The sequence below is a fragment of the Pygoscelis adeliae genome, unplaced genomic scaffold, assembly GCF_000699105.1.
Source record: "Pygoscelis adeliae isolate BGI_AS28 unplaced genomic scaffold, ASM69910v1 Scaffold374, whole genome shotgun sequence".
Lineage (NCBI taxonomy): Eukaryota > Metazoa > Chordata > Aves > Sphenisciformes > Spheniscidae > Pygoscelis > Pygoscelis adeliae.
Window position 1 is genome coordinate 576,683 of NW_008824653.1, and position 14,863 is coordinate 591,545.

General features: G+C 34.4%; 1 protein-coding gene across 1 annotated transcript in view; it reads left to right on the forward strand.

Moving 5' to 3' along the window:
• AK7 (adenylate kinase 7) overlaps nucleotides 1–14,475 on the forward strand; it is a 32,451-nt gene extending 17,976 nt beyond the window's left edge. The window contains exons 11-18 of the mRNA XM_009322553.1: nucleotides 1,173–1,301; nucleotides 1,605–1,746; nucleotides 3,242–3,370; nucleotides 4,392–4,460; nucleotides 6,378–6,575; nucleotides 9,977–10,197; nucleotides 12,356–12,514; nucleotides 13,202–14,475. Coding sequence (XP_009320828.1) covers nucleotides 1,173–1,301; nucleotides 1,605–1,746; nucleotides 3,242–3,370; nucleotides 4,392–4,460; nucleotides 6,378–6,575; nucleotides 9,977–10,197; nucleotides 12,356–12,514; nucleotides 13,202–13,240 — 1,086 coding nt within the window. The 3' untranslated portion in view covers nucleotides 13,241–14,475. The remainder of the gene's footprint in view (nucleotides 1–1,172; nucleotides 1,302–1,604; nucleotides 1,747–3,241; nucleotides 3,371–4,391; nucleotides 4,461–6,377; nucleotides 6,576–9,976; nucleotides 10,198–12,355; nucleotides 12,515–13,201) is intronic.
• The last annotated feature ends 388 nt before the right edge of the window (nucleotides 14,476–14,863 follow it).

Sequence of the window (14,863 nt, forward strand, 5' to 3'; positions counted from 1 at the left end):
CTTCAAGAACACAATAAGTGTATCTTTTATTTAACCTTTTTTATAATAGCCAGTAGTTAGGCGAGTATTTTGTGTCCTTCATTATATTTAGTGAGCCAGGATATTCAATTGCAATGTAGCTTTCATTTTACCCTGCTCTATTATGTAATGTACTGAGCAACTTTGCTGTTTCCTGTGTTAGCTTAATATTTAGAACTTCTATATTCAAATGGGGAAAGTTATTGAAAGGTGCAGAAAAATGCTTGCATACATTCAAGTATTGATTGGTATGATAAAGCTGTTCAGCATGTCTAAATCTTGTTCAAACTTTGAACAAGAGTTCAGGAGGTGTAAAATAAAATACAGCTACTATCATTCGAGGTTGTTCGTTACAAGTCCCTGCGTACCTCTGGAAGGATTATCAGATCTGTGTTTGGGTTAAACTACTGCATCTGAGTACGTATGCATGTAATTCAAAAAATTCAGTACAAAATATAGACACACCAAGTGGCAAGGGGAGGGAAGGCTAGCTAGACCTCTCTCCCTGTCACTACTCTATTAAATTTGCAGACTTTGCACTGTCAGATTTACTGAATTAAGATAGGCAGTTAATGATGTATGATTTTGAGTTTGTTGCATAATATATTTAATAAGTGTATACTGGAATCTTAGTTACCCTTACTCATCTACAGGCCAGTTGGGCTGAAATGAGAAATCGATGATATCTTAAGATTGGGATGGATCTGAAATTTTTGAGGTCAAAATAACCATTGTGATGACAGCAACTCTACCTCAGTTGGGAAATAGAGCTATTGCGTGTGTATAGTAGAATATCTGCCACCTCATTCCAAAATTCACTGTATCCTATCTATGGGGTTGTGTTTCGTCTCTTTTGATCATTCAAACACTAACAGTGCCACTATTAGTTGGTCTGTGAGTCTACTAAATAGAAGCATGCTTTTTCTCCAATGGTAAAGTTGTACATTTAATTTAAGTAACTGTGTTACTTGAAGCCTGTGGATGATATAGGAGGTATTCAGTGAGAAATAAATAAAGGAATAAAACTAAAATAAATTTTCAGTTTTAATGATAATAATTTGTTATTTCCTATTAGTTATAGTAAAAAGATTGTTCCTTTTACAAAAAAATCCATATTGTTTGAATGATGTTATATCTTTATCTTTTTTTTCCAGCCTCTCAAAGTTTGCATTCATGGTCCTCCTGGGGTTGGCAAATCTACCATTGCTGAAGAGCTCTGCAAACACTACAAGCTACATCACATTAAGATAAATGATGTGATTTCTGAAACAATAACGAATCTGGTGTGTTGCTGTTTTCTAATTTTGCTATTTTAATTTCTGTGATTTTAAAATGTTTGGCATCATTTAAAAATTAGTTACAATTCCATTATTTTAGAATGGAAAGCTCTTTTGACATACTGATCCCTCTGGGGGATGCACTGAACTCTTTTGAGAACCTGAAGGTTGCTCAGTATCTCACTGTCCAGGAGCATACGTGAAATGAATTGTTTAATTTTTTTTTTTTTCCTTTTGTTACACCTGTGTATAAAAGAAATTTGGCTATGGAATTTCTGAGCCTATTCATATTTCTGATCTTGAATTCAGGAGAAAATTGTGGTTCCTAAAGAACTGGACTCTGACAATGTGGTAGAAGAGGGAGAAGATGATGAAGAGGAAGAGGGTAAAAATGTAGAAGCAGCACACGAGTTATTAGCTAGAATAAAAGAAAGCATGGAACAGAATGCAGGTAGGAAATACAAACTACTAAGGTGGGATTTAGGTAACTAGTGCAACCCCATGCAAATGGAAAATCAGGAAGTAAATTGGTGCTTCAGAACTTTTACGTCCTATTAAAAGCAAGAATCATGCCCTGCCCATTTGTTTGTACCTTATTTAAAAATCAAATACAATGTTTTACATTATACATTATATACCTTGTATATCAGAAGTGATATATTTTTTTAAATACTGTGGTGCTTTAATTGTAGAAGCTCCAACTTTCTATTTCTTTATACATTTTATATAATTCTTTTTACACTGTAAGTTGATATATAAGTAACAATGGTATACTCAGAAGCATTAGATTCTTCACCAGATTTTTTTAAAAACATCATGTTTTCTTCTCAGAACAGGGAGCATAATTTATATAATGTACAGTAAAAAGTTAGTGAAGCATGCCTTTATCAAATTTCCAAAGAAGAAAAGTATTTTAGTAAGAAAAAGAACTAATACACTGTCATATGAGATTGTGGGGTTTTTTAAGTACCTTATATCTCATTTTGGCCATTTCTAAAAAGTAAATAGTATTTACTGAAGCCTGTGAAGAATTTTAAAGTCTGCAGATTGAAAAAGGTCCATAAAAATTGCCATTACTGAAAAGTACTAATTATCATCTATATACAAATAAAGTCATGTAGTTTTTGACTTAGTGCTTAACATTTTCCATGCGGTATAAAGTGATCCCCCTTAAAAATGCATTCTATCCCTAAAGGTTTACCTGGTTTGGATCTTGTGTATCTGCAAAGCAATGAACTTGTAACACAGCCAAAAGCTTCAGTTATGACATCTATGGCAGCATCTCTTCTGCATGCCTTGCTTTGTTGTTTAAAATAATAATGCCTTTTAAAATAGTAGCATACTTTCATGTTTACAATGGTTTATAAATATTTAAGACTTTCAAAAGGCAAAGCAAAATAAAGTAGGAAACTGGAGTCAACAGTTGCAAAAGGACAAAAAATTAGGTCAAACCGAACTTTTTACTCCCACATATTTACTCAACAATGTAGGCCAAGTTAATAAACTGCTTCATAGCTCAATCTATTAATCTGAAAATGAAACTTGTAAAACCTATCTCATGTTTGTTTTGCAAGACTATCTTTAAGTCTTACTGTTAATTGTAAATAGAAAATTATTGTTTTGTCACTTCTTTTTCTATAAATATTTCTTTGCTGCTTCTATTAAAATCTGACTGCATTATTCTAAAAAACCCTCATTTCATGTTTAGTATCCTTAAAGTTCTAATATTTATGTCCTTGTAAACACAAATGTATTTTTCTTTTATAGCTACACATATTTCATAGATCACTGACAACAGGTAATATACAGATCATAACTCAAAATACATAAATTTTTTAGGGTCTAAATAGAAGTTTTTCTGATAAATGAATTAAAATGTTAGTAAAATAATTTCAGATATCTCTTTTCCATAAACTAGGTACCTATTAACCTTCCTTGTGTCTTAGGTCGTCTAGATGATCAGCATGTTGTTAAATTTGTGAAGGATAAGCTCAAATCTATGCTTTGTAGGAATCAGGGATATGTTTTAGATGGGTTCCCAGAGACCTATGACCAGGCAAAAGATCTTTTTAATTGTATGTACTGCTCCTTTTGTTTTTATTGCTGCTTTTGTTTTTATTGCTGCAAATATTGTCATTATCGTTATTGTTCTCAGTGCCATAGTAGTGGAAGTACATCAGCGGTGTAATGACTGCAGTGCAGGACACAAAATAAAGTTGTTTTCACATGATGCTTAAAATGTAAGAAGGATTGTAATGCACCTTATTTAATTTAAGCACAAGATAGTTTTCAGACTATCTTTGCTGGCAAAGTACGAAATGAATGCACAAATATGGAGGATGCTTTCTGGTTCTGTGTTGGTCTACTCCACTCAAGCAAACTCTAAGGCAGAATTTCTTCATAATATTTAAGGGCTGCTTAATGAGGGGATCCAGCCAGTGCACCAATACATGTTTTGTGAGCCAGATTAGAAGTGGGTATATTAGATCAGCTACAGTAGATATGACTTCAGAGGAGCTCTGCAACATACATTTCAAACTGTGAGCAAGTACTGTCCATGCATTAAGACCAAGAACCATCTCCATATGTAAATTATATCATGAGGTTTGAAGAAAAACAAAAAACAATCTTGTTCAGCTTAATATGCTGGGCTGTAAATTATCATGCTCAGCTGATGCCCCTCAGGCAGTTTTACTGACTATTCAGAATAGCAGGCACTTAGTGGCAGAAACCATTTTAACCATACTACTGTAAAACATTTCTACTCACTGTTCTAAGCCCTGTCTCTGTTTTTTGGCAGAATAATGTACTTGGCAGGAGGAGAGACCAGGGTCAGGACAGCGGTATGGACACATTTTAAAATTGTGTATGCATGTGCATACTTCCGCTGTATAGGCAAACAACTATTAGTGTCCCAAGGTAGAATTCTGTGGTGGCTGGCGGCACGAATTACTTACTGAATTCTCTAAGCTGGTGTCCAGATTAGACTAATTTCCAACAATTAGTATAATTTGAATATAGACAAACCTGTGTTTGTATGGGGCACATTTTTAGCAAATATATATATATATTTAAAAAAAAATTCTTTTGTTTTAGTGGAAAGTGAAGATGAAGAAGAAGAAATTAAAGGCAAAATACCTAAATGTGATAAATTAATCACACCTGGTAAGTTTGATAGATTTCTTTTTAAATAAACAGAGGAGTTTTCAAGTACTGCTGCCACCAACGAGAAGTCTAAAATATCACTCCATCTGTTCATATTTAATTTAACATAAAATAAATATCTAATCCATGTAATGCTGCTGCCCTCTTATTTGAAAGTGAACAATTAATCAGAAGGAAGGTTTTGGTTCAGTTTGTGGGTGTTTTATTCTTTTTTTTTCTTTTTGTGAAAATGTCATCATGTTGGCTGATAACAATAGTGGTGACTGCCTTTGTTGTGATTACAGCTATTAATGGAATAAACATGAGCTCCTGAATTTAGCATATTAAAAAACCTAAATTTATCTTTAGTGTGATATCTTGAAAGATGTTACCAAATTCATTTTAACGCATCAGTTAAGTTGGGAATTAAAATAGAGTGGTTTTCATCTATGCAGAAATGGCTTCATCCTGGTGTTTTCGCTATTCTTGATTTCCTTGGAAGTTTTGATTACATTCAAACAATACATTTGGCATATTTTGCATTACAAGATGTGTCCAGTTAGATAGTATAAAGGTTGAATATCTCAAATGTTTGGTGTTTCAGTAAATGATAATTTACTGGCTTCAGTGGAAGTGAAGAAAATTCAGAACTTCCTGAAAAATTCCTTAGTCCTTGTGCTTACATGAAAGGGACAAAGGTTTGATTCAAAGAGCAGACTTCTACTAAGTTTGTAACCACTTATAAATTGCTGATTTCTGAAGTAAACAATTTCTGTTATTCATAAACGAAACCACTTTTAGCCTCCATTTCAAAAGAGGAAATGTGAACGAATTATTGTGATGGGCTGGAGAAGTACCACTTTCTCTCCCATAACAAGGACCTCAGGCATGGGATCTGTTTTAAGATACCTTCTCAACCTTGGAGAAAGCTTATTTTAGAAAACAGAATGGTCCAGAAAGGATTTTTGTTAGTTTGGGGAGGTTTTCTTGTGTTTCTTCTGGGGTTTTTTGGAGGTTTTTCAGGGGGGGAAGCCGGGAGGGGGGCTGTGTCTGTGCTTGATCCTGCAAATTTCTCTCTGGTGTCAGAAACATAACTTCCTGGCTTTGACAAATTAACAGGTCTCAGTAGTACTGAGTAATGATATTAATAGAAATATCAGAATATATTGTGATAAATTATATGAAGTCATATTTAATAAATAAAAATTGATTGTTGAGTTAATAAAATACCAGAAGATTCAGCGTAATGAAACTACAATTATGAGACTTCTGAAGTGAAGAAAGGAGACGGGGTTTTTTATGGAACCTTGAAAGATTTCTGGTGGTTTTGTCTACCAGTAGTACTAAAATAACATTACACTAAATTTTATGGCATGTGGTGGCATAGTATCTTTGATGTACTATTTGATTTTTTTTTTTTTTAAATTTACTTTAATTCAGCAGATACCCCTTTATTTGTGAGATTAAAAATCACAATACAGGTTGATGACTTTTGATGACTTGACAGACAAGTGAGTTGTTAAATTTTCCAGTGTTACTTGCTGCTTTGGCTGCACCATTCATAGGAATTCATAAGAATCCTCCTATACTTATTACATGTATTGGTTGTATGATTGCTTTCACAGAAAATTTGGACTACACTACATTGCTGTTCTTAAGATTTTTGTGCTGCTTATTGCAAGAATAGTCTTGACAGTGCTAAGAAAGAATTTGGTGAAATTGGAATATGTAGCTTCTTTACAGACATGTCTCAATATTGTTGGATTGCTCTAACTGCAGAAGTTGAATATAAGCATTTGATAATTAAATTCTCTATAAAGTTATATACAATTCACATCTATGTTCAATTGTGGTTTAAAATGTATTATTAACACAAAATAGGTAAGAAAGAGGAAAAACAATAATATATGGGTGCTGATAATGTGTTGTTCTTCACAGAATTTGTTATTTCTTTGACTGCATCTGATGAATTCCTTATAAACAGAATAATAAATCTGCCTGAGAGAATTGTTGCTGGAACTCATTATACCCAGGACCGGTTCCTGCAATCTCTGAATCTCTTCAGAGAGTTCAACACAGACGATAAGACTGTTCTCAACTATTTTGATGAACTTGAAATACATCCTCAGTTTATTGGTATGAAATAATAAAATTATAAGATAAAATATGAATAAAAAATTTTTGTTGTCACAAATTTAACACTTGTGAAGATCATATAGTAAGTGTACATGTATAAATAATATTTTTAATCAATATTGCAGAATACAGATACAACAAGCATTTAATTATATACCTGCAAAAATATCTGTATACTCATAAGGATTCTGAATTGTTCTCATACAGTTAATCTGTTTTAAAAAATAGGGGGTTTAATTGTCTATTTTTGCAGGCTAAATGATCAAAATAATTTTCTGACTTAGGTTACAGACCTCTGCGCTGGCATCCTTCCAGATTGGTGTAATAGTATATTTTCATGGACTTTCAAGATTATAGTTGCTTATATTTTTTCTTCAGACTTGTCCTTAGATGCCATGACAATATATGGGTAATCTGTAGATAATGAAGCATGAAAGAAAATGATTAGAAATTAAAGGTGGAAGGCTAGGACTGAATCTGTTTTGCACTATACCTGTATGTGAGAAAATTTGTCTAACTATCTAGAAAATTGTGGTCACTGGGAAATCTTGAGAAGATTACTATAATCTGATTATTCAAAAACAGTGAGATCAGGGTGACAGCATTCTTAAGAAAAATGGTTTTGGTTTTTATTTTTTTTTGGCGGGGAGGGGTAGAAAAGAAATAACAAGGGGAAAACCCTGCAACTAAACTCAAACTGCTGATATGTGGAATGTCCATTTGAGATGAGTTATGGGAAGTTAATTGTTGAACAGCCTCAGTCATAATTGATTTCCTAAGTTTTTGTATTTAATGTCAGTCATGGAGATTATCTTGAGAATAATACCATACTTGTGTCGTTAGGAAGTGTAGCAGTGGAAAAAAATAGTGTGTTAGTATAATCATTTTAGAATTGAGGTAATTCTGCTACAGAAAGTAATGTAAGAAATGGTAAATATTAAGGTCTGATGCCATCAATTGGTCATATTCTTATCTTTTATACATCTGGATATGCAAGTAGTAGCACTGTCCAAGACCATGTTTTATTTTGGTGGGGGCTGTAAAGTGTATACTCTATGGTAGAATACTGCAGTGTTTTCTGCTAAGAATTATGCCTAAAGGTTACTCTTAAACTCTAGTCCATTCCAAATAAGGAAACTCGCTGGCCTACTAATTTTAATTATTGAGGTATCACAACTGTGACATTCAGTGACTTCCAGATAATTTTCACATTCAGTTTATAGTGTTGATTCTCATCTTCAAAGGAGCATTGTCTTTAGGTCCTGTTTATCTCAGGGACTGCCTCTTCACCTATATTCACATCACTGATTGTTCCCCACCGAAGTATGCAAGCATCTGGCTCTCTGTTGTAAAATGGTAAGGACAGATTACAAAGATAACTTCAGTGAGGAACCTTCAGCTCTGCAAATACCCCTCCATTCTAGCTGATGTTCCAGTTGGTTTATATCAGATCCATAGAATTAAGTAGCATCATATTTAAGCAGAGAGCCAACTGCTTTCTCAGTCATATTCTGAAGGAATTTAGTGGGGAATGGTTAAAAAATTGTGCTTGATTTATTAAATATTGACTCAAACTAATCAAATTGAATCTTTCTTCCACCTTAATTTTAGAGAATCATAACATATGACTTTATTAATTGCTTTTATGATTATTATTTTTTCTGAGTCTGAAATATGATTAGTACAAAGGAGTAGGCTTCAAGATTCTGGAAGCCCTACTTTTCTACAATGACTCACTGCATGAAGTCTGCAAGTCAGTTATCTTGTCTTGTTTTCTCATCTGCAAATCGGGGATGGTGACACAGGCATGTTAGATCATCTACAAAAAGGCATGTTAAAGTTGTAACAGCAATTTCCTTTGAAGATCTTAATTTATGAACTCCTTTTCTGGTGATCTTTCTTCTCAATTAGCGTCAGTGCTAACTTAATTTTTTATTTAAAAGGTATTTATTTTTCAGGATAAATGCAGTTAATTATGACTGCTGTAATATTTGCATTGTAATCTTGCTTGGCCATCTAAGAAAAAAATGCAGTCTTTGAGACCTCAAATTCAATGCTGAGAGAGTTCTTAGCAATACTTTAAATGACTGGAAAAGTGGTTTGTGCTGTAATTTGTATATCCAGGTGCAGCTAAAATTGCCAAAACAATGGACCGCTTGGCATAGAAAATGTATTATTCTTTTAATTTGGAATACCTCAGGAATACAATTCCTGATTTTTTTGAAAGAAGAAGCTGTAAAAGAAATTTTATTATATAGAATTATGTTAGCTTTCTCCTCAATTCATTGGCAGAGTTTGGATTTCAGGTCCAAATCACAAACACTTAAACTCTTGGAATAATGGTGTTAGTATTGGACAGCCATCTTCTGTCCGAATTAGTGATTAGAAAGAAGAGCGAAGCATGCTTTGCCAATGTCTTTCAAAATCACTTCATAAAACAGAGGACTGTGGAGTAGGGACTACTAGATTCTCATCTAAATTCTGTATTCTAGCTGTTCTGATTTTCCCCCTTCCTCTGCTTACTCTTCTTACCCATGACTGTGCCTTTACATCCCCAGTCCCTTACCACTGAACAAGCCCTTTATCTCTCTATTCTCTGGATACCTGAAAAGCCCACTTTTCCTCTTTTCCATGTATATTTCTGTACCCTTTCTGCCAGATGCCTCCCCACACTGAAAGCATACGGAGCCCAGAAAGCCCTGAAGACAGTCCCCATTTTTCTGTATTTTTTTCTTTTGCTTCTTTTTTTGCAAGTTTAATATGCAAGTAGCCTCCAGCACTTAAAAGGGAGAAGGAATGAAATGAAAGAGGTCTTGCTCAGTCTCTGTGCTCCTACATGCAGCTACAGATTTGTTTTGTAGATATAACACAGTAAGAGTTCAACTAAAGATAGGTCTGTGTATTTGTAAATCTGTATGAGTGAAAACTTTGGAGTTTGTTGCCAAATCCTAACAACCTATTGTGTAACTGATGGGGGAGACAGGGTCAAAAGCTGATGGTTTTATACATCTGGATAAGTTGACATAAGATTGGTGACAGGAACATCTCTGATAGTTGAATGACCTCATTTTCAAGTTTCAAAACTTAGGCAAGCTGCGACTGATAAACAGAATAGTTGTAAAAATTACTTTAATACATTTCTTCCTTACATCATCTTAAAAAGACAAACTATTTTAGCTGAAACTAGTAAAGAAAATCAGATGTAGAAAACTTCGTTCTGTGTAGCAAAAAATTGACATTTATAAGCAACTCAAAACAACATCTTATGCTTGAAAATTCAAACAATGTGATCATAATGTGATTCAAACAAGACCTACATTTTTAGGTCTTGCAGTTATTTACTGATGTCCATTTATAATTGACAAAAGCCTTGAGAAGTTCTGTCTTGTATTGTTTAAAAGATGTAGCCAAATTTGAAGATCCTGAGAACAGATTTATTGTAAAAGAGATCATCAAAGAAATTGGGGAACCTCGGAATTATGGTTTGACAGATGAAGAAAAGGAGAATTTGGAACGCAAAGCAGCTGAGGAACGCCTTGTCAAAGAAGCTCAAGAAAAAGCTGAACGAGAGCGTAAAGAAACTGAGGAAAGGGCTGAAAGGATGGCAAATTGGGAAGAGTGGGTAGGTTAATACATATTTTTTTGAAACCATTATTATTTATGTGGTTTAGATGGCTTCCAGCAATCTGTTAGGTAAATACACTTGGAAAGTGTGGCATAAATTCTCTAGTTCCTTATATCATACTTTAGATCTGGTCTAGAGTATCTTCACGGTGCATTTTGAGACCCAACCTAAAGAATAATCTCTTTTTGATTACAGACATAGCTTTTTTTTTTTTTGCATGTTGGTATCACCATGTCTTTAAAATACTTTTATGATACTCTTGTTGTTGCTGCACCGTAGCTCTTTTATTTTACCACTTATAAATATCTATTATAATTAATGGTGTTTTTCCATAACCAGTCTTCTAGGACTTTTGCATTTTGCTCACTTTACTTCTAAGCAGCTGACCAAGTCTTAATTATCATGCCTTTCAAACAAGATTTTTAACTCAACACTGATCAATATTCCAGTCTGCATTGCAGAAAGGTTGCTGAGCCTGCAAGAGAAACACCTTTGAGAGCCAAGTCCTCAGTTCAGTGAGGACTACCTGATGCAGTCTGAAGGATGCTTTTTGTCTGCTAATAAGTACTTGGCATTTAGGCTACCTGACCTCACAGGATTTGCACATGATGTTTTTTCCTTATTTGCTTTGCCATGTCTAAGGACATTTTAGGTAAATAACCTGAAGTGCGTACTATAGGAATGTTTTTGTTCACACCCAAAGTCAGGTTGTTTCACCAGAAGGCAGTTCTTCTATTGTCTTCTTCTAGAGCTATTTAAAAACAAACTGATCATTCCACAGAGGAATCCTTTTCTTACATTCGAATGCTCATACACATCTATGGGGAAATAATACTCTGAAATTATTCACTTTTAAAGAAGCATTTACATTGCTCTGATGTTGGCTTGTAAATACACTTTGTTATCTCTATGCTTATTTACAGCCTCATTCAACATTAAATAGCATTTTGTACTCTCTGTAAACTTATCTAAAAGATTAGTAACGGTAATTAACACATTTTTAGCTATATTCAGTCCAAACCCATCTAACTTTCAAGAAAGCAAACTGTGCATTATTCAAAGCTAAAGTAGGTGTTTAAATAAAATGTGTGCTTAAGTTTATCCTTTCAAATAGGCAGATGCTCAGGAAATCTAAGCAACTATTCATTTGCCCTGGAGACTGTAGATTAGCTGCTGTCTTGGGGCAGTGACCAAAGACCACTTACAGGACGTACTCAGTAGCACTCCTGGGTTGAGTGAATAAAGTAAATCTTTTCCAGATACTGGTATATCGGTTTTATCTGAACATCACTTCTGTGTTATGCCTTGAGTATAGACAAGCAGTCTTCAGAGTACCATCTGCTTGCTGTATCTATATACGATTCAGGCTACTGATGAATAAAATAAGAGAAGAGAGGACAATAGAAATGTTTTTGAGTAATCTTCTGGATAAAACTACTGCAAGTATGCATGGTATTGAATAGAAGAAAGAAAAACTCGCAGCAGTTTTATTTCCCCACCCCTCCTACTTTTTGAGTGTAATCATTGTATTTGATTTAACCTGAATTCAAGAATAAATTTAGCCGGTGTAAATAGATGTAATTTACTGTGGTTTTAGTTTATTTAACTCTCATCCCCCTCGAAAACTGACATAAATGAAATAAAAACAAAGCAAAGAAACCAAACCCAAAACAAATAAACAAACAAACCAACACAATTCAGTTATTTAGAGAGTCAGGGCTCTTTTCTGAGTAAAAATATTCTCCTTCCCCTCCAGTTCAAAGAACCCTCAAGAATCCCTCTGCATTTGCAACAAGTACTAATTTTTGAAGTGATACAGTGTATTCCAACTATTTTGCCAAATATCTTACGGAAAAAGGACCGCTGGAAGACTTCAGAATAAACCTTCTTTTAGGTGTTAAAGAGAGAAAAATAAAATAATTTTATGAAGGAGATAATTTCAGTTTTCATCATGTTCAATTCTTTGTCCTCAGTGTGCCATGTACTCTAAATTTAATAAGCAGTTCATAGTTTTTCCTGCCAAGTTGTGAGTTTTAAAATTCTGTCCACAGCTTCTAATACTATTTTTTCTCTGGGTCACCATTATTATTTAGTCAAGTGCTATTTGGTAGATGTTATAAACCTTATTCTTTATGATTTTGTTCATTGTTTGTAGAATAAACATCTGGAGGAAGTGAAAAGACAAGAACAAGAGTTACTGGAGGCGCAGTCCATTCCACTACGAAACTATTTAATGAAGAATGTCATGCCAACACTTATGCAAGGGATAAATGAATGCTGTAGGATCAGGCCAGATGATCCCGTTGATTTTCTGGTAAGGCGATTACATTTTTTTTCTTAAATAGGTTTGACAAAGCTTAATGAAAATATTCATGTAGACCCAAAGAATCTCAGTTAACATAAGGGCTTATATTCTTTTTCCCCACTGTCATGATAACAATTAATTAACGCATAGTATCTGCAATTCTGGCGAGCAGTAATTATTGTGAAAACTAACAAGCCAGCAGCTACTTTTTAGGGGATCAGTTGATACTGTGTATCAGTAAGGGTGTAATCCAGCTTTGCTAAACAGTAACAGGACAAGAATCACTACCAGAATCTGTTTCTCTTTGGTGCGTGAATTCTGCTGGTCTTACTTACCCTGCCAATTCTGTATTATCTACTCTTCTGGGCCCAGAAATCAGGCCCTAGGGTACTCCCGAGGATTTTCCATGGAGTGACGAATGCTGTCATAAATAGCTCACTTCCTTCTCTTGCCCGTGATAGAGATGGGGTGACTGCTACCAAGAGAGAGAATGAGGTGGATGGTATTTTGGATGGTATTATTTGTGGGGAAGAGGTTTCTCTGACATACCTGCCAGAATTTATATTTTACAGCCACTTAACACTCTCTGTGATTTTGTTTAAAGCAATGTTATCCAATATATTTTTGTTATTTTGTGTAAATTTTAAAATTGGAGACTTGAAAACAAGTGTAACTTTGAAACTCTTCTGTTTATAGGCAGAATATCTCTTCAAGAACAGTCCTGATATTGAATGAGATGGCAAACATTAAATCCTAACAGCTGTCGAAATTGTGAAGTAGAAAGGGAGAACATTCCTAATGCTTTTTAAATAAAAATACTTAGTTTCTGAAATGATTTTTGTTTAGGCTTATTATGTAATCTCCATTTTTATTTCTTATGCTTTACTATTATGTTTATTGGGTTTTTAATATTCCTTCTACAAGAGTACCATTTACTGCACGTATTGATTGATGCATTTACGCATCTGTGTTTCATATGTCTATTTGAAACTGTGAACCATAAGAATCTGTTCTCTCTCCAAAGTTTTCTTCCTGAACTTTTTTCAGTTACACATTCTATTTAAGCAATATATTCTTGTCCTGATCCACAGTGGATGTAGGCAGCTAGCCTGAGAAAAACTTTTCTTAAAAAAAAAAAGAATTTTCACTGAAAATGGAAATAGAAGCAGCAAGCTCTCTTATTTCCCCTCCCAGCTACCAAGAGGCAAAACTTCACACAACATAGTCTTCTTGTGCTGCACTCAAGACTGATTGGATAAAGTTTTCCAGCATAGGTATGTCATAAAACCAGCATTTTGATTTGGTATCAAACAAATGGGTGTAGTTCCCATTTAATTCTCATCATCATTCGGTATTTGATACATGTTTTTTACAGATTCTTGAAGAATCTAGACTTCCCAGCATGTGGCCATCATTCCCTTTTTTATTGACTTCATATACCTCTCACAGAAACTGTCAATATTTATGCTGACTGAGCTGAAACTGATAGGGTATTTGGTGTAAAACAAACACAGGATTTTGTCAAAACAGAAAGCAAGGACTGTTTGGGAGAAGGGGGAAAGAAAGAGGAAGAACTGAAAGAATGGTGATATAGAAACATTTTACACTTATCTATTACTTTTATTATTAGAATTTTAGACGTATTAATGCCCAACATTCTTATTCAGATATATCAATATTTTTAGAGAAACAGTCTTATTTCATCCGTTTTCACACAGCCAAGTCAGTGATGATAGCCAGGAACAGAGTTCAGAGTCATCATCTCGTACTTTAAAGAAACAGATTTCTTTGCGATCTAAATCTCCTATATGCTGCCAGTCCAAGTTGCCATTTATCATGTGAGGCAGTTGAAGATGGAATAATCGGTAATTTTAGAGGAATTTTTAGTTTGGGAGTCCTATTTCTCAGAGTAAAGATGAAAATAGGACACTAAAAAAAGGAGATAAAACAGGTTTGGTGGTTTGTTTGGGGTTTTTTTTTTTGTTTGTTTGTTTTTGTGTAGATGTAACACATTTAAATGTAACACATTTACTTTTCTAAGAATAAAGTTTTGAGCTGATCTGTAACGAGTGTGATTTTTTTTTTATTTAAAATTTTCTGAAATTTATGCAGTCTCTTACAGGCAGAGCTTTCAAAAACAATGACTAGTAAAGGATCTCTTCGCTCTGTGTGCGGCATAAAAAAGAAATTAAGCTCCATGCAGGTAGGTCTGAACAAAAGATAGGCGCAGAGCTAGCTTTGACCTGAAACCCTTCATTTTTCAGAGGAACAGAGCGGGGGACCGATGCGGGTTGCGCTCGGCCCGTGTGAGCCGATTACAAACCCCGCCGCGCCGTCCCAGGGGCAGCCGGTGGGGGC